At 44.2% G+C, this 19,854-nt stretch overlaps 1 protein-coding gene and 1 long non-coding RNA gene across 3 annotated transcripts in view; one reads left to right on the top strand and one right to left on the bottom strand.

Annotated features, from left to right (window-relative positions):
- LOC118971158 (uncharacterized) overlaps nucleotides 1–17,104 on the bottom strand; it is a 47,199-nt gene extending 30,095 nt beyond the window's left edge. Inside the window, exons 1-3 of one of the 2 annotated variants that reach the window (XR_012133005.1) lie at nucleotides 16,970–17,104; nucleotides 9,142–9,283; nucleotides 4,109–4,615 (exon numbers count right to left, since the gene is read on the bottom strand). This is a non-coding gene — a long non-coding RNA (uncharacterized lncRNA). Of the gene's footprint in view, nucleotides 1–4,108; nucleotides 4,616–9,141; nucleotides 9,284–16,969 lie in introns of those variants that run through there. The other variant, XR_005059480.2, reaches the window with a different exon arrangement.
- Nucleotides 15,818–19,392, top strand: ADRB1 (adrenoceptor beta 1). Its single transcript, XM_037011694.2, has 2 exons — nucleotides 15,818–16,014; nucleotides 16,467–19,392. The coding sequence occupies exon 2, from the start codon at nucleotides 16,688–16,690 to the stop codon at nucleotides 18,080–18,082; it is 1,395 nt and encodes a 464-aa protein (XP_036867589.1). The 5' UTR covers nucleotides 15,818–16,014; nucleotides 16,467–16,687; the 3' UTR covers nucleotides 18,083–19,392.
- Nucleotides 19,393–19,854: the final 462 nt, after the last annotated feature.

Raw genomic sequence — 19,854 nt, 5'->3', positions numbered from 1 at the left:
AGAAATAGCTTCTGAAATAAGGGTGGGTGTCCCGAACAACATTAACGGTGAAGATTTTATTCCTGATTATAAATTAATGCATGTTTCTTATTCTGTTCTGTTTTGTTTAATACAGAAAACAAAGGAAGGGCCAAAGGGAAAATGATCCCCCATAAGCAATGGAAGGTTTGGGCAAAAGTGCAGGAACTGGCTTGCTGGGCACATGGAGCCTGTAGGGGATCCTGTAGAGCTATGGAGAACCATGGCATGGGAGCCTGAATGTCAGGCCTAATAAGGAGGGCAATGGGGAGCCAGTGCTGGCCTCCTTTCAGCCACACAAAAAGGGCAAGGTGCCAAGGAGGTCATAGTCATTTTGCTCAATTTTCAGATGAGGGGCTAGAGAATTTGGGTGAGCAGTATCCTTGTCCAAGATCATGCAGCTCATAGATGGGAGAGGTGGCACTCCAGAAACCCATGCGACCTCACACAAAGTCTGAACGAGTGGGGCAGGACAAGGACCATGATTTAGAACATCAAGAGTCGCTATGGCAGATGTGCCTTTGACAGAGTAGAACAGATCAAAGATTCCATGGGCAAAGGAAAAGGATAGACTTACTTTGCGGATAAAAGACCCATTGACAGCCCACCAAAGGCTACACAGAACAGGGCCTTCAGGTGCCCAGCATGGCGCGCCACTGCCAAGTACCACCTGAATGAGGTCAGGATCCCTTCAGGCGCTTTGAGCAGCTCCCTCTGCATGTTCCATGGGAGTTTATACACTGATCCATCCGCATTGTTCTGGACCATCTGGCTGAGAGCCAGCCTGCTCACCAAATGTGAATGGCTGGAATCCTCCAGCACATTCCTGAAAGACTCCAGGATGTATTCTCAGGCTCACCATGCGCCTGGTAGACCCAGGCCTCATGCCAAGAGAGAACAACATTTCAAAGGGAGATTCATGACTGTGACCAGGGCTAACAGTGTCAGATGCCACAGAACCAGGATAGCACACAGGGCAATTGGCTCTGACTTTTGCAGAGTTAGTACGACCCTTTAAGGAAGCACTTCTGAATGTGAGTGGCTGCTAAAGCTGGATGATTCAGGCTTACAGGAGGAAGGAACAATGAGTAAATATACATCAGGCACAGTCTACTCCTTCTAGAAGTATGTGGATAAGGAGGAGGGGTGACATGAGAGGTGGTAATGTGATCGGGAGGATTTGTTCAGGGCCAGGTGAGATGTGAACTTTCCTCCTTCAGCAGCACACAGCTAACATTTTTCCTGTGCCTTGTCCATGTCTGTCTGGCACATACACTCTGGAGATGCAGCCATAAATACAAGTGGCAAAACTCCTGTCCTCATCCAGCTTATATTTGAAGGAGGGGATGGGGGTAGGGAACTGGGGGGGACAGAAACTAAAAATGAAAATAAACATATAAAGGTAAACGTGATTTCAGATAATGATACGCAAATGTCAATGACATATCAATGAAAAAACAGGTCAGCATCACTAAGATAGAGGCTGGCTGAGTCTGGGGGAAGGAGTGGTCAGGCAGGGCCTCCCTAAGGAGATGACGTTTAAGTGGAAGCCTCAACAGTGAGAAGGAACTTCCATGCAGCTCTGACAGAGAGACAGTGAGGTCACAGGCCTTGTGGCAGGTACCAGTTCAAGGACAGAAGGGCCAGCGTGGTGAAACAGGAAACAAGGGAGGGATGGGAGACAGGAGGCAGCAAACAGATCACCGTGTGCCTCAAGCCATGAAGCAAGTTTGTGTTTAACTCTAACTGCAATGTGAAACAATGAGGGCATTAGAAGTAGGAGGGCTGAGTGATCACACACAGATTTTTAGAAGATGACCTTAGCTACAGAGTGCAAAATGACCTCTGGGAGGCAGGAGCGGAAGTTGGTGGTGACCTTTACCCAGTGTAGATGGGAGATGGTGCTGGTCTGGACCAACAGGACAGCAGTGGAGAAAGTGAGAACTCTGCGGATACAGAACCAACAGTATATTTGCTGGTGGGCAGGATGTGGAGGAGAGCTAGAAAGAAAGGATTTGAGGGTGCCCTGGGCCTTTGCCTGAGCACCTAGGTGAATGGAGGTACTGTTTCCTGAGATGTGGAAGGAGTATGAGAGAGTGGAGGGCAACAGCTTCAGTGTTGAACAAGTTCACTTTGAGATGGCAGCATGCCAGGGGATATCTGAAGTAGATAGGTGGGAGAAGTCAGATCACCAGCCTACAGATGTTAAAATAATTAGCTGGATTAAAGGTAGAATTACCATGTGACCCAGCAATTCCACTCCAAGGTACGGACCCCAAAGAACTGAAAACAAAAATGTGTACACAAATATTCATAGCAGCACTATTTGAAAGAGTAAAATCATAGAAACAACCCAAATGTGCCTTAACAGATCAAGAGATAAACAAAACATGGAATAACCACACAATGGAATATTACTCAGCTATAAAAAGGAAGTACTGACACATGCTACTATGTGAATGAACCCCAAAAACATTATTCTAAGTGAATGATTCCATTTATATAGAATATCCACAGAGACAGGAAATAGATTAATAGCTGCCAGGGGCTGGAGATGGAGGGAATGGGAGTGACCACTTGATGCACTTGGGGTTTTCCTTTGGGGTGATGAGAATGTTGGTAGTTGCACAACCATGTGTGTGTACTAAATGCCACTGAATTGTATGCTTTAAAATGGTGACATTTATATTAATGGGTATTTTACAGTGCAAAAAAACAGACAATGGGACTGCATGAAACAATCTAAGGAGAGGGTATAGATAGAGAAGAGGATCTTGGGCTGAACACAGAGCACACCAGTATTTAGAGGCCAGGCAGAAGAGGGGCAGCAAAGAAGGTTCAAAGGAACAAACCCAAAAGAGAAAGATGTTTCAAGAACAGAGTGACCATCTGTGTCAGAGTGACTGTGTGTGGTTCCAGTAGATTATTTCCACATTTGCCTGCTCTGCACTGAAGTCACTTTGCACTGCAGTCAGCATGGCATGAAAGTGATCATTTCCCCACAGTCTTGTTGACACAGCTTACTGTCAAACTGTGTGCTGATCTTGAAGGTGAGAGATGAATCTCAGGGTAGTTTTCACCAGCAATTCTCCTACAGAGAGTCAAGGTGAGCATCTTAGATGTTCAAGGGCCATTTGTCTTTCTTTGCTTGAGGGCTATCTAATCATGGTCTTTGACCATTTTCTGTTGAGCTGTCAGTCTTTGTATTCTTGATTTCTAGGAGCTCTTTACATACTAGTGAGTATGGTGGTTTAGATCATCCCCTTTCTTGACACTCTTCTCTTTGTTTCTTCAATAGTACTCTCTCTAGCTCTTCTCTCACCATCCAGCATCTCAGCTCAGTATTCGGGGACTTTTTTTTTCCTCTGCATGTGTGGGTTACTCTTTCCCTTTGTGCCTTTTAAATGTTAGTGCTCCCCAGCTTGGCAACCTCCCTTCTCTCCATGCCTTTTTAAGGCATCTCTCCCCCTCCATCTCTTCCTCTACCATGATTCAACTTATAACTGTGTACTAAAAACTCCCAAATCTGTATGTAACAGGATGTTAAAGTAGGATTTTTCTGATGCCTCAGTCTGGGTGAGACCCCAAAGCTGCAGACAAGGAGTGTTGGGTGTTCATGCATCCTGAGAGAGGGGCTGAGCCATCCACACAGATGCTGCCGAGGGGACCCAAAACACTAGACAGGGGCCGAGCCTCATCATGAGAGTCTCTACTGGAGGCTGGAGTGTTGCTCCTGGGTTCCTTGCAGAGTTGAGAAGGTACTATGGCTCATTCCCACCCATCAAACCAGCCAAGGGGCTTTAGGACAATCTTTTGGAAAGCCTGGCCTGTGTCTGATGGAACTGAGGGGATTACCTGACTCATGCTTAAAAAGTTCTAAAGGTACCTCATTTGAGGAGTATAACAATGAAGCAAAACTGAAAGAACAAAATAGCAGCAGACTCGGAGACTCCAAGAATGAACTAGTGGTTACCAAAGAGGAGGGGTGTGGGAGGGCGGGTGGGGAGGGAGGGAGAAGGGGACTGAGGGGTATTATGTTTAGTGCACATGGTGTGGGGCATCACGGGGAGAACAGTGTAGCACAGAGAAGGCGCATAGTGGATCTGTGGCATCTGACTACACTGATGGACCGTGACTGCATTGGGGTATGGGTGGGGACTTGATAATATGGGTAAATGTAGTAACCACATTGTTTTTCATGTGAAACCTTGATAAGAGTGTATATGAATCATACCTTAATAAAAATAAGTAAAAAAAAAAAAGAAGAAAAGAAAAGCTCTAAAGGTAAAAGGTCAGCTTGTTGCCTGGGCCCCAAGTGAGGAAAGAGGGTCCCTGGGGAGCGAGCTCAACTCTCACAAGCACTATTCCTGGTAGTGTAGGAGGCTCTGGTTAATGGTCATTTTATCCCTGTTGGTCACAGAAACTAGAAAAAAAATCTTGAAGGCATTAAAAGGGCTTAACTGTTGATTGTGCAGGAAGTTGAGAGGCAGACTTGACATGTAATAGTAAAAGAGGAAATGTCAAATAGGCAGAACTTGGTAATTCATGGAGGACCAGACCTGACTGTTCATGGAAAACGTCCTTACAAATGAAGTTTCTGCAAAACAGAAACACAGAAAAAATTTATAATGTTATCACATATTCAGCTAATGACATTTTCTATTATCAACTGAATTTGGATTTTAGTTTTAAAACAAAAAGCTGTTTTGAAACAGGAGCAAAATAAAACGAGGACTTATTTTAGAGTGGTGAGGCGCTCTGCTTTGGGGTCACACAGCCCTGTGCTGGGAGTGCCGCTCTGCCATTACTAGTGGTAAAACTGGGCACATGACACAACTTCTCTTAGCCTCAACTTTCTCCTTTTTAAAATAAAAATAATACCCGACAAGAGAATTTCAAGAAGCAAATGAAATACTGAAAAATGACACCCTTAGCATAGTGTCTGGTGTTCTGAAAGAAAATGTGACATCTATCACTAATCATCAGGGAAATGCAAATCCCCTCACACCTGTTAGAATCATCAAAAAGACAAGAGATAGCCAAGTGTTGGTGAGGATGTGAGGAAAAAGGAACCCATATACACTGTTGGTGAGAATGTAACTTGGCACAGCCACCATGGAAAACAGTATAGAGGGTCCTCAAAAAATTAAAAATAGAATTACCATATGATCCAGCAATCCCATTTGTGGGTATATACCTGAATGAATTGAAATCTGTCTCAAAGAGATATCTGTAGTCCCATATTCACTGTGGCCTTATTCACAACAGCCAAGATATGGAAACAATCTAAATGTTCTTAGACAAATGGAGAGACAAAGAAAACGTGGTATGTTATATGCATACAATGGAATATCATTTGGCCATTAAAAAAGAAAGAAATCCTGCCATTTGTGACAACACAGATACATTTGGAGGGTATTATGCTAAGTGAAATAAGCCAGACAAAGAAAGAAAAATACTATGTGGCACTCTTCTATGCAGAATCTAAAACAAAACATCAATAAAAAAACAATTTCACAGACACAGGACACAATAGTGGTTGTGGGGGAGGAAGTTCCAGAGCAGGAGAAAATGGGATGACACAGGTCAAAACGTACTAGTTCTCAGTTATGAGAAGAATATGTTGTGAGGATCTAATGTACAACTTGGTGATTACCATTAATTATAGAATATTGTGTATTTGAAAGCTGCTGAAAGTATATCTTACGCATTCTCACCACACACACAAAAAAAGTTCACTATGCTAACTCTATGAGGTGATGGATATGTTAATCATCTTGTTCTTGGCAATCATTCCATAATATATATGTCCAACACATCACCACATCATACACTTTAAATATATATGATTATATTTGTCAAGTATTCCTCAGGGAAGTTCACACAGAAAAAGAACCTCTACAAAGGTAAACTTCTTGAAGACAGGGTCCAAGCCTTTCATACATACTACACTATATCCCACAGCAAGTGGACTTTTACAGCTGTGTATTACTATTAATACTATGAAAATAATGATACCTCAATTAACAAAAATTTAAAGATTCTTCATCAGTCAGGTGTTTATAGGGCCACAGATGATATTTCCAGTAAGAATTAAAAGAAACAGGAATAAGAAAAAAAGGAAGAGGATGTGACATAGATGTGCCTGTTTCCATCATGCTGCACTGGGGGAGTGCACAGGCCCTGTGATTCTGTTCCAAGTCTTTCATTTTGGGCCCTTCGTTTGGTGTTTTCTGGTGGTTGCAGAGAACTTTCAGGGCCGCATTATGAAGTTTCCAAAGAAAGTTCTCTGTAATGTGTTCCGAAGGAAATTGAGAGGAAAATAAACTAACGTGAAGTATGGAAACACAGCTTGGGAGTTCAGAAAAATGATCTGATCATCATAAATTAAGTTAAAAATACAGTTGCACAAACAGATGACTAAATAATATTCAGACACATAGACTTGTATACCACCCTTTAAAACGCTGGTCTACTGAACTAACCTAGCCATTACAAACACTTGGATGGGATATTTCTAAAAATATAGTTTCATATACATCTCAATCCATGCTATTTATATAGCACACACGCGGCAGATATATCTGTAAGGAGGAGTTGGCGTCACTGCACACAGAATGCCATGTGACGTTAGAGCCTCAGATTTTTCCTACTTGGGCACACAGTTCTACATTCCAAGGCATCCAGGAGAGCTGTGAGTCATTTTTATTGTCAAATGTCAAGACCAATATTCAGATTGAGTTCTCGGACCTCACTCAGGTGGGGTTTTCCAGTTTTGGGTTTTTTGGCATAAAAGCCTATTTCATTTGGTCCATGGCCATGCATGGGTTAAAACATTACTAGCTCTGTCATCAGTGTCAACCGAGGACAATGAGACGTACAACTTAAAGACACAGAAAATTAGGATGTTCATGAGCTTCACATTCCATAATAAATCTAAATCAATATATTGAGGGCAGTTATTTCTTAGTTATACCTCCACTAGCCAATATTTTCAGACCTGAATCACTAAAGCAATCAAAATCATTACTTCAAGGTCATAAAAATCCTGTTTTTCAACAGATTCTATAAGAGTGAGTACCTAGTCTTCTCTTGCCTCAAAGGCCAGCTTTGTTCTTCAGTTATAAAGATTTGTTGTTAACTCTCTTACCCAGTCATTTGCCGTCGTTGCGCTAATTCTAGCTCAGGGCAAATAACAGGCATGCTGCAGCTGTGGACAGCAACTCTGAGTGTGTCTACACAATGTCAAAAGAAGCAGCTGAAAAGTGGTCTATACACAAATAATGACTCTATAGCATCTTACTATGCTGATGGACAGTGATTGCAATGGAGGGGACTTGATAATACGGGTGAATGTTGAAGCCACAATGTTACTCATGTGAAACCTTCATAAGATTGTATATCAATGATACCTTTATTTAAAAAAAAAAAAAGAAAGAACAGTGCTCTATACAATCAACCAACTGGATTGGCTGATTTTGCTCATTGAATGTGAATTATTACAGTGAATCTGAATTTTTCTACTTCTATTGTCTGTCAAGGAACTAGCTGAGGTTCTTGGTTTGTAAAGAAAGCTATAAAAGAGCAGTGCTTTGAAGCCTACTTTAAGCACATACTTAAAAGGGATATGCCCTATATACACACATCCCACCCACTCCATGCTAAGCTAAGACCCAGGCCACTTACTGTACACATGGGAACCTGATGTGATCACAGTCAGCCATGGCATTCATGGCTTTGTGACAGACCACAATCTTACAACAAACTGGACTGTTCTCACCAGAGCCTAGATGCCATTTATTTGGGATGCCGTGAGATATGAGAAATCATTATGCTTGCCCTCTGTCCTAGAAGACTTATAACAAATATGGCACGTATGAGATACAGGTGACTAAAGATTGGACGTAAGGTGTCAAACTGTCTTACATACATGGTAACACCTTGTTATGGGTTAAATGCATCACCCCAAAATATATATGTATATTGGAGTCCGAAACCCCAGTAACTCAGAGTGTGACCTTATTTGGATCTCCAAATAAGATCTTTACAGAGGTAATCAAGATAAAATAAGGTCATTAAAGTGGGTTCTAATCCTATATTACTTGTACCCTTTTAGAAAGGAGAAATTTGGACACAGAGACAGGCAGAGAGAGGACAGCCAGCCATCCACAAGCTAAGGAGAGGGGCCCGGAACAGTGTCTTTCCTCACAGCCCTCAGGAGGAACCAACCAGCACCTTGATTTCAGACTTCCAGCAAACTAAGTCATACCTCAGTGTCACTGGAGAATGAAATACAGTAGTCCATGTAAATTCACTTTCTAGATAACTGAAGTATTTTGGAAAATAAAAAGGCCCACAATTTTCATACCAGTATTTCTTAATAAAAATCTTTCTAAAGCACACATGATGTTTCTTAAGTGGAGGACAGCTGGACAATCTAAACCTTTCTTAATGACACAAGACCATCAGTGACTGGAGAGTGCATGACATTGCTTGTCTGCAGTAAAATGCAGCGCTGGTCTCCCTCGTTTCTCCCCTAATAGAAAGTTCCCAGACATTCCCTCTGCCCCTACATCACCCTCATTCCTTCACCCCAATATGCTTCTCCTAGTTTGTTATGAAAGCACAGAAACCAGAACTATTTCTATAATAAAATTAAAAGTTCTGAGTTAGGGTCTGAAAGACTGTCCCAGCGGCTGAACCAGACGGACTGGGGGGAAACCTGTGTTACCTACTTCTTGACTCCCTGTTCTCAGGGTGAGGTGGTCACACTCCCTGTACTCGGGATTCTGGCGAGTTGTGCTACAATGACACAAAGCAGGTCACTGGAGAATCTTCTGGCCTCTTTGAGATCACACTAATTTATACCATAAAAAGCAGCAGCTTGGATCGATTATACTTGGGGAAATGAGCTTTTCCACTAAGAGCCCACTGGGGCTTTGTTTTGTCATTGTTGTTATTTCGTATATTTGGAATATGGATCTACCCTAGGTTGAACTGACTGAAATGATCTTTCCATGACTTAAAATTGGATTGGGAAATTCCAATTCCCCAAACAGAACAAAAATCAGATTAAATGACCACAGAGGAATAACTTGCCTTTGAAATGAAAAGAGTACTTACCAAATTAGTTTCTTTACTACATCCTCTCACTTTTAAAAAGAACACATTTATTCAATTATTCAATTTCCGCTGATAGGAAGCCGCCTCCTTTGCCACTCTTGGGTTTGTATTGAATGAAGATTTTTCTGCGTTATGCCTTTATCTGTGGTGGGGATGGTGGCGTTGAAAAAATAAAACAGAAAAAAGAAAATCTAATGTTTATTAAGTATTTATGATAAGCAAAGTCCTTTGACAAATGTTTCATATACCCTATTGGCTCTTCCCAAACACCTCAGAGGGTAGGTATGATAATTATTATTCCTGTTTATCGGTGATAACATGGAGGCCTGAGGTATTCAAATACGTGTTCTGAGTCATGCAGCTACTAAGTGGCAGAATCTGGATTTGAATCCGAGCAGTCTGACTCCAGAGCCTACATTCTTAATCGTTATGCTATATGGAGAGAGGTCCATGTCAAAACTAACTACTAAAATCATTGTCATCTTGCTAAAATGTCATAATTTGAAATTATGTAATAAAAAACAGCTAAAACAAAAATGTGTAGACCAGGAATATTTTCAACCTTCCATCAAGACTGGTTATACTACAAAATACTGATTACTATTTTTTCAAGCCTAATTATGGGTTTTTAACTTGCTTAATAAATTACTTTTATTCTGAGTTGTTTCTTAGATGAGTACTTGTGAAAACTATATATATGAGTATGTAAGTGTGGGAATTTTAAAAATCAAGATCATTATCTGCAATATAGAGCTGTGAGAGGCATAGAATCTCTATTAATTAGTAATGAGGAAACTTCAAAAATGCCTCCTACAGAGCGGTTAGCAGTGAGAGAGGAAAGGTAGGGAATGGGGTAGAAGTGGTGACAAGTTGGACTAAAATCATCACTTTAGACATTTAGAGAATAAGAAAAAAAGTATTTCCAGAACTCTGCCAATACCATTTTAGTGCATTTTCCAGGCTTTTCAGAGAGCCTCAAAGCTCAATGCATATATGACTTGACTACCTGGTTTGGAAAAGTATTAGGATGCAGAAATGCCAAAGCAAGTACAGCTTGCCTTTTAATTTTCTGTTCCAAACTCCCAAACAGCTTTTCCTCATCTCTTAAAATAAAATTCCCAAGGTTGTCATCACAACTTTTGTGCCTCTGACTCTCAGTAACAGTCTTCTATGAAATCTTTTTCTAGTTACAGATTAAAAGAGAACAAAACAAAAAACCAAATTACTTAATTGTTTGGCTTTTCTTTGGTGCTCTTTTTGTCTTCAGAGTTAGTATTCATGTGGCACTTTTGGAAATTCAGACTAACAATGAGAATTTCATTTGTGTGGATAAATATTCTTCTTCTTCTAGATCTATCATATTTAAACCAACTGAAAAATACAAACATTGCATGACAGAATCTCTTCACTTGTTCATAAATATTTAAAAAATTACTCCATGACCACCTGCAGGCCCTCAAATATATTATGCTGATAAGTAGAAATAAGTGGGCCAAAATCTGTTAAGGATGCATGTTCTGGTAATTAAAATTAATTCAGAAGTAGGAAAGTCAAAAACTCCCTTTCCTTTCCCTTGAAACCGAAGCATGTCTCTCTTTATGCTTCAGTTTCTCCATACTAAAATGTGTGGGAAAAAAAACAACTATTTCTTGACCAGTGTGAAAAGTAATTTATATTTAGAAGAGATCTGCAAAGAAGGTCATTGCCCCCTTAACATTTAATGAAGGGATAATGCTCTAGAAACCGAAGGCTATCATAGGATAAAGGTCTCTCACAGGTTTTTTTCAAGGAGCTGCAAAGCTGAGACATTGTGGAAAATAAATGTCAGGTCAAAGGTTTGATATTTATTTTCAAAGCAAGAAGCCTGACCACAGTAGTTATCAAAACCAAAGCAGCGGCAATATTGTCTCATTAGTGTCTTTAGGCTCTGCCCTTCGGAGGCAAAAAACTACCATGCCTCTAAATACTGAGTGGGTCTGGATGAGTGTTAACACGGTATGTAAATAATGAATAAATTGACTGCAAAAATATCTATACAGTAAAAAGAAGTGCAAACACATATGAAAGAAAATACCTGTTTTGTCAACTCAAAGTAGTAAGTGAAACGAAAAGTAAATGATTTGGTCTGCCACCCGGGGGCCGAGCAAACAGCCAGATTTTCCCACTGGTTCCCTTCGGCAATTCTGCTGAGTTGGATGGCCCAGATGCCATCTTCCGTGGATGAAAGGAAAACACAATGTCTTCTTTTATTTTAGAGACTCTACTATACACAGGCTTTTCAGTGATTCCTTTATTACACAATAACTTATGAAGTACCAACTCCATGGCCAGAATAAATAGGAGCTGAAATGTTTCAAAGGTATCATTCCTACTCCTCGGAAACTTAGAATATGGGGTTGGGAGACTCTTGTTGCTACAAATTCCTGAGCTTTTTACAACATAATTGTTTTATCTGGATCCCAGTAAGACTTTGTTAAAATGGAACCTAGAGTTTTCAATAATTAGCACAGCTTGTTGTCATCACAAGCTCTGGACTTGGGCAAACTGAAGGATGACTAGCCAGATGCTTTTCATGTGCAGTGATAATAATCCTGTGGCTGCTAGCATTTTAAGGTAGCATTTCAGCTGATAAGCCACCAAGTTTTATTCATTATACAGAATTAGAACAGAATTTTTAAAAGTTGGCTTAAGTTTTATATTTCACTGCCTTCCTTTTTTGTTTTGTAACTTACCAGTCATGGCCCTAGATAGTTCACTTGAGAAAAAAAATTCCTTCTCTGTTGGTAATATTTCACCACTTAAATACTTTAAAGGAATTTATTGTAGAGAATAACATAAACAAATACTTTAAAAAAAGAATAGGGAACATACCTATTCGTTTTAAGGAAGGGCAGAAAAAAAGGAGTAAAAACTTTCAAAAAGATGCTTTGCCACAAATAAAAGCATTTAAAAAATAGCTCACTGTTATCCAACCTCTGAGTCATATTAATATCTGGTGTGAGAAAAAAAGAAGGCAAAGTGATAAAAAGAAGCTTATTTAAGTGAACTGACTCTTCTCAGATGAGCAAAGCCTGACACCGTTCATGTTTAAAATGTCAGAGTGATTGGATAAGTCTGTATTTGCTATGTTATGAATATATGGTATTGCATGAGATTTCAAAAAGCTTTCACATACATTATCTCATTTAATCCATGTACAACCCTGTGAAGGAGCAAATGGTGAGTCCATTTTAAAGATGAAGCCACTGCTAAAGGTCAAACCAGAAAGTGATAAAGCCGGGATGCAAAGAGGGATCATCTGCCTCCCCGCACTGAACACTTTCCAATATGTCCAAACTTTGAAAAATATTATTATTGGCTCTAGCATTGTTCAATGTACTTGTTAGACACACTAGGAAGAAGAGGAGAAGGCAAAGAGGAAATGGGAGAGAGGAGAGCTTTTGAATTTTCCAAATTGTCCATGCTTTGCTATGATTACGCCACTGTCCTCTGTTCTTATCACAATGCATGGAGTTGCCTGTCCCTGTATAACTTGTAGCTGAAACCAGTGTATGACCTTAAGTGCCAGCCACGGGTGCAGGCTGTTCTTGGTCAGTTAGCACCGAGTGATTGTTTCAGCATTAGTATTGCTTTATGTGAAAAGTTGCATATCTCTCATCAGAAACAGCCACTTGAGCTCTGATTAACAGATTATCAGCCTCAAGGCAAATTTTGCCTACTTGACTTGTTGTATTTCTTGGGGCTTTACTTGGAACTCCTCCCCAGACTTGCTTTGGCCGACCTTCCAGCAGTCATTCAGTTAGGCTACTTACTATTTTTAACTCATTTCTACCAAAGTCAACGCAAGAATGGAAATGCCTTCACCAGGCCCTTGGCTTACAACTACAGGTAGTTGTGTGCCTATTAATTACTGTCATGCAGACCTTTAATTGATTTAGATTCAAGTCATCATCTACTATCCCAGGGCAGAAATGCCTGGCTATATAGTATCATAAATGAAGGCTAAGGAAAAAGGTCATTCACCTTATGCACCACGAAGTAGGAATGATAAATTTATTTACCTCATGAGCCTACTTGTACTTATAAAGTATTTCAAATGCATATATGAAAATATTGACTGGACTATAGGAATGTGAATTATTACTGCAAATTCTAAGCATGAGAGAGGATTTCAAGTCCAAAAACACTCAATTATTTATATTAGTAAATTTGAAAATTTTTAATTAGTTAAACATTAAATATTTATGAATCAGAGCTTAATGTTAATTAGTATTAAGTAAATATTAGTAAACACGAGAGATACAAAAATGTATAGGGTAGTTGTGGCCCTTGGTGAGCTGACAATGCATATGAGAAGACAAGAAAAACATAAAAATTACACAACAATATGAGATGTCAAAAGGCCATATACTGTTAATTGCCACAAGAAATGTTAATTAGCAAAATAACTACTATAGATAGAGAAAGGAAAGATCATTTCCAGAAATAGGCAGTGATGACTATAAAACTGATTTGTTTTAACAGTTATGAGTGGGGAGTAGGGGATTGGGGGGGCTATTCATTTTTCACTTCCTTCTTAATCTTGTATCCTTATCAAAGGACAAAAAAACGTTAGCTCAAAAAAAAAATGTCATGAAATGTGGAAATTAAAGGCGATCCGGGGACATTTTATTTTAAGAGAAAATGAACTCTAGTTGAACATGGACTATTCCAAACGTTTCCTTCAGTGCAACCACAGGAAAGCCCTGAGAACCCCAGGGATCCCTTTCTGCCTGCAGCCCTGTGTAGGAAATCCTACTAAAATAGTCTTCTGGTTTTGAATATTTATGATTTCATGTATTCATTATTGAGAAATGCAGGGAAAACTGATGTATCTCTGAATGAGCAGGGGGAAAAAGTTTCAGGAGAGTTTTTGGACAATTCAAATCTCATGCCCTGCTACACAGTATGTTTCTACATATACAAAGGCATCCAAATACACATATGTATACATAATGTATACAGTACCTATGTATTCACATATTCGGTAATGTCACTGGCATCCAGGCTTCTGCACTGAACCTCTACAACCAAGTTCTGGTCTTATCACTCACAGAAACGCGATCCCTCGCCCTTCAGGGGCACTTAGGCTGGCACACACCATTCCAGTAACACCACTTGACAGAAAGATGGCGCCGGATAGAAAGCCTCCCTCCACATTTCCTACACCTCCCTCCACAGCCCAGACTGACAGTGCCCTTCCTGGGTAGCCACAATTCAACCCTTTCCAATCCCTTGTCTATTTTGAGGCTGCCCCTTGAGAGAAGGAACAGAAAGCAGTCAGAAGGGGAGACAGGTTTGCTGGAGGGCAGGAAGGTAACTAAGCTCTCCTGTAAGCTGACACTGAACTTGGGAAGCAGTCCCATTCCTTCCCTCTTTCTATCCCTTCTCCTTGCTTCCCCTTCTCAACCTCCCCAAGTTGGCAGAACTAGGCTGACAAGTCCTAGGGCAGGGGTGAATAACAAATCACCCACACTCACACCCACCCACCTTGTAACACTGACTGTCAAGTTTGGGCCTAAAGCAAATTTGTGTTTGGATTTGAGTCAGAAAAGGTGAATAAAACTGCTTGACTTTGTAAACTGCGTAAGCATTCCTTTTAGCTCTTGACGGGGGGAGCTGTGGAAGTCAGTCTCTCTGAAGTTAAGACTATTACTTTGCTCCAGATGGTGTTCCTTCCAGATGCTGCTCTTGTTATTCTAATGCTAGAAGGATGTGTGAGCGTTATATACCATTTAATGTCCCCTTACAAGGGTAATTAGAAGCAGTTTACTTCTCAAGGATTCAATTAAAGGTTTTTTATTTTCAAGGCTGAGCTGAGGACCTTCCATGGTCGAATTACACAGGGAGCTTGCAATCCTGCTGCATTTTGAGTTCCCAGAGGCTATCTGTGCGTGGGTCCCCACAAATAATCCACCAACTGCTGGGCTAACTACTCACTAATTTCAAACCCATTCACTGGCCAACTCAAAACCGCTGCTATTACTTTAAGCGCTATAGGATTTTAATCTTCTTGAGTGTTTACCTATTTTCTTCTCCCATTCCTCCAAAACGAACCCTAGAGTTCAGAGAATCTGGGAACTCGGGCAAAGGAGAAGACAACCACGAAGACCAAGAAATCCGAAATCTCAATTCATCAGGTCAACTAAAACTAAGTACCCTTCTGTTTGTATTGACCCAGTTCAGATAATACAATCATGTGAGTATAGATTGTAGAGTATAGAATAAAGAGCAAAATACAGGTGTTACTACTGAATGTGAAAACTCTGAAATGTAATTAAATGTGTTCTTTTTCATGACGGTGGCATTTACTCTGCTTTAACATTTATGTTTCCTTAAGCCTCTCCTATTATTGACACACAGTGTTATATCATACTCGCATACTCATTAGCTGGGACTGGGGAGAGTGTGTTTTTCCAACTGGTCCTCAGCGTTAGCTGTCAGATGTACAAACCTTCTCTTTCTTTCTGCATCTATTGCCCTAGAAAAACAAGCTCCTTGCAAGAACAGAGCCCAAAGAGCGTTCCTGACAGATGCGTCGTTTGCTCTATCTAGCAAGACGCTCTCGCTGGAAAGTTTCCTCTAACCACAAACACCCCGCCTCCGGTCCCCGGAGCTGGCAGGACGCGAGCTGGCTGGGTCCCCTCCTCACGGGTGAAAGGTTGTACACACACTCTGCTAAGCTGCCCGATCCGAGAAACAATCTCGCAGCCAAACTCCTACCACCTCAGCGGACAGACTGTCCAAGGCGCTCTGGCGCCTCGAGAACACCGAGGTCTCCACCCGGTGAAAAGGAACCAGCGCTCTGCTCTGCAGGGAACCTGGCCCCTGGAGGTAGAGGGAATGCCTGCAGAGCGGGGGCGTCAGAGGAAGCCAAAAGCCAGAGGCAAAGAGGGTGTAGGAAGGAGCCGAGTGCAGGAGCGGGGGCCTGGGGAGCGGGCGGGAACGCGAGTGGGAGCCGGGGGAGCAGGGCGCTGCAACGAGCCGGCGCTCAGTAAGGGGCGAGCGCGCAGGAACCGTGGGCGCTGGGGAGGCTCTCGCTGCTTGGGCGATCTGGCCAGGACTCCCAGAGCCGCTGAATTGCCCGTGGGAGGGAGGGTGCAGAGAGACGGGGGCGAAGCAGAGGGGGGCGTGCCTTTGCCTGGATTGGCTGCAGGAGCCTGACGCGAGGCCCAGGGGGTTGGCTCGGGGGAGTGGGAGCGGGGTGGGGTGGGGTGGGTGCTGGGTGCCGGGGCTGCGGGCTCAGCGCGCTCAGAAACATGCTGAGGTCCCGGTGGCTGTTCCAGCAGCGACAGCGGCTCCAGCAGCAGCGGCGGCGGCGGCGGCGGCGACAGCGCTCGGCTCTAGTGGGGAAGGCGCCCGGCGCCCATGCCTCCGGCCCCGCACAGCGGCTGCTTTGACCGGGCCGCAACCTCCCTCCGCGCGCCACGCGTCTCGGCCTCTGGGGAGTTCCCCAACCACGGCCCAACCCCGCCACACCCCCCGCCCCAGGCCTCTGCAGCTCGGCATGGGCGCGGGGGTGCTCGCGCTGGGCGCCGCCGAGCCCAGCAACCTGTCGGCGGCGGCGGCTCTCCCCGACGGCGCGGCCACAGCAGCCCGGCTGCTGGTGCCCGCGTCGCCGCCCGCCTCGCTGCTGCCCCCGGCCAACGACGGCCCCGCGCCGCTGTCGCAGCAGTGGACGGCGGGCATGAGCCTGCTGATGGCGCTCATCGTGCTACTCATCGTGGCGGGCAACGTGCTGGTGATCGTGGCCATCGCCAAGACGCCGCGGCTGCAGACGCTCACTAACCTCTTCATCATGTCCTTGGCCAGCGCCGACCTGGTCATGGGGCTGCTGGTGGTGCCGTTCGGGGCTACCATCGTGGTGTGGGGTCGCTGGGAGTACGGCTCCTTCTTCTGCGAGCTCTGGACCTCGGTGGACGTGCTGTGCGTGACGGCCAGCATCGAGACCCTGTGTGTGATTGCCCTGGACCGCTACCTCGCCATCACTTCGCCCTTCCGCTACCAGAGCCTGCTGACCCGCGCGCGGGCGCGGGCCCTCGTGTGCACCGTGTGGGCCATCTCGGCCCTGGTGTCCTTCCTGCCCATCCTCATGCACTGGTGGCGGTCCGAGAGCGACGAGGCGCGCCACTGCTACAACGACCCCAAGTGCTGTGATTTCGTCACCAACCGGGCCTACGCCATCGCCTCGTCCGTCGTCTCCTTCTACGTGCCCCTGTGCATCATGGCCTTCGTGTACCTGCGGGTGTTCCGCGAGGCCCAGAAGCAGGTGAAGAAGATCGACAGCTGCGAGCGCCGCTTCCTGAGCGGCCCGGCGCGCCCGCCCTCGCCCGCGCCCTCGCCGGGGCCCGCGCGCCCCGCCGCCCCGCTGGCCAACGGGCGGACCAGCAAGCGACGGCCCTCGCGCCTCGTGGCCCTGCGCGAGCAGAAGGCGCTCAAGACGCTGGGCATCATCATGGGCGTGTTCACGCTCTGCTGGCTGCCCTTCTTCCTGGCCAACGTGGTGAAGGCCTTCCACCGCGACCTGGTGCCCGACCGCCTCTTCGTTTTCTTCAACTGGCTGGGCTACGCCAACTCGGCCTTCAACCCCATCATCTACTGCCGCAGCCCCGACTTCCGCCAGGCCTTCCAGCGCCTGCTCTGCTGCGCGCGCCGGGCCGCCTGCGGGGGCCACACGCACGCCGGCGACCGGCCGCGCGCCTCGAGCTGCCTGGCGGTGGCCGGGGGGCCGCCGCCGTCGCCTGGCGCCGACGAAGACGACGACGACGAGGACGTCGGGGCCGCGCCGCCCGCGCGCCTGCTCGAGCCCTGGGCGGGCTGCAACGGCGGGGCGGCGGCGGACAGCGACTGGAGCCTGGACGAGCCGGGCCGCCCGGGCCGCGCCTCCGAGTCCAAGCTGTAGGGCCCGCGCGCACCCCACCTGCGACCCCGGCCCTCGGCGCCCCGGGAGGACGGCCCAGGCGCCCCCTCAGGGGACAGAGGAGAGCTGTGTTTACTCAAGACCGAAAGCAGGTGAACTAAATAAAAGCCCACAGACCTCGCCTGAATGGCCAAGACAGCCGAAAAGCTACGCAGCGTTGCACGGAAAGGAGCGTTTCGGGAGGGGCGGGAGAGTGGCTTGCTGATCCTTCTTGGGTTCTTTTTTTTCTGTTTGTGGTTCGGCCTTCTTTTCTGTGTGTGTGTGTGTGATGCATCTTTAGTTGCGTTTTTGTTTGTTTGTTTGTTTGTTTGTTTTCCAGGTGGGTTTTCACACTTCCCGCGAGGACCGGGTAAGGGAAAGGAGAAGCATCGGGGGATAAAAGTCCACCAGCTTGGCTTCCGTCCCGCTCCCGGGAACAGGAGCGGTCAGCAGCGGAGAGAAGGGGGGATGACTGTCAGGACATGGTTCCTTTTGCTTTCCAGAGAAATTTCAGTTTAGTTCCTGAGGAATGATTTCTCCTGTTCTTAAAGCAAAGGGAAAGGATGGATGCAAAAATCACGTTTCAAGAAATTTTAAGCTATTCTTGGAACAAGCCTCACCTTGCTTTCTTTTTGTAGGGCAAACCTGTCCCCCGCGGTGGGCAGGCTGAGGGGTTCTACCTCACACTGTGCACATTGCACAGCAAGATAGAAAGACTTGTTTATATTAAACAGCTTATTTATGTATCAATATTATTTGGGAGGACCAGGCACTGAGCCTCTGTGACATGTGACTCTGTCCACTGAAGACAGGACAGAAAATTTTTTTTAAATAAAAAAAGAGGAAACAGTTCAGATTACTGCACATATGGGTAAAAACAAAGAACAAAACAAAGGAGTGGTTCAAAATGTCATTTTGCACAGTGGTAGGAGTTGTAAAGTCCACAGGAGATGTTACTTGCACAAAAAGAAATTATTTTTTAACGGGGGGGGGAACATCTTAAAATCTAAAATAAAATTCAAACTCTATTTCTGTTGTCTATCTTGTTATTGAGCTAAAGATTTATTGGGAAAATAACTTTATACTCTTATCATGGTACTGTAACTGTATCCATATTATAATTATCTCAACAATTTTTAAATTATTTTTTATGTCCAAATGCCCACATGAGTTTGCTGGGAAAATTTAGCACTTGTGTGTAAATTCTATTCTATTTCCTCTGTGCGTTTTACCAAGTATTTATACTCTGGTGCAACTAACTACTGTGTGAGGAATTGGTCCATGTGCAATAAATAACAATGAAGCACAATCAAGATTATGTACCGTGTGTCTGTAAGGGGTCAGTGATAATGGAGAAGACAGTTTTGTTCAAAATACAGGCTGGATTTCCAAGTGAGCTCTTTTAATAGCCATTTATGACTCAATAACATAGCAAAATGCCTCTAGACCAAATAAGGCATGTACCTACTGAGAGCCGCAGACGTGCCCTAATTTTCACAGCCGGATTCAAGGTATTCTAGACTACTTGTAGGTGTTTTCAAGATACCATCTGCTGCGCTTGACTGAAGAAGGAACATTCGGGATTGTGAATCTTCTAAAAAAAAGAGTGATGGAGCCAGGTAAACTCAGCTGCAACTTTGCACAGAAACTCAAGAAAGAGGACTAACTCCTTGAATGATCAGTTTAGTTGCCTACTTGGAACGGGGTAAGTGGTTTCCACGGCTTGTTTTTGTTTACCAATAGAAAATCACAGCCTACAGATGGATCCATGGGTG

The sequence above is a fragment of the Manis javanica genome, chromosome 7 (genome assembly GCF_040802235.1).
Source record: "Manis javanica isolate MJ-LG chromosome 7, MJ_LKY, whole genome shotgun sequence".
Lineage (NCBI taxonomy): Eukaryota > Metazoa > Chordata > Mammalia > Pholidota > Manidae > Manis > Manis javanica.
This window is presented reverse-complemented; position numbering and strand designations above follow the sequence as displayed.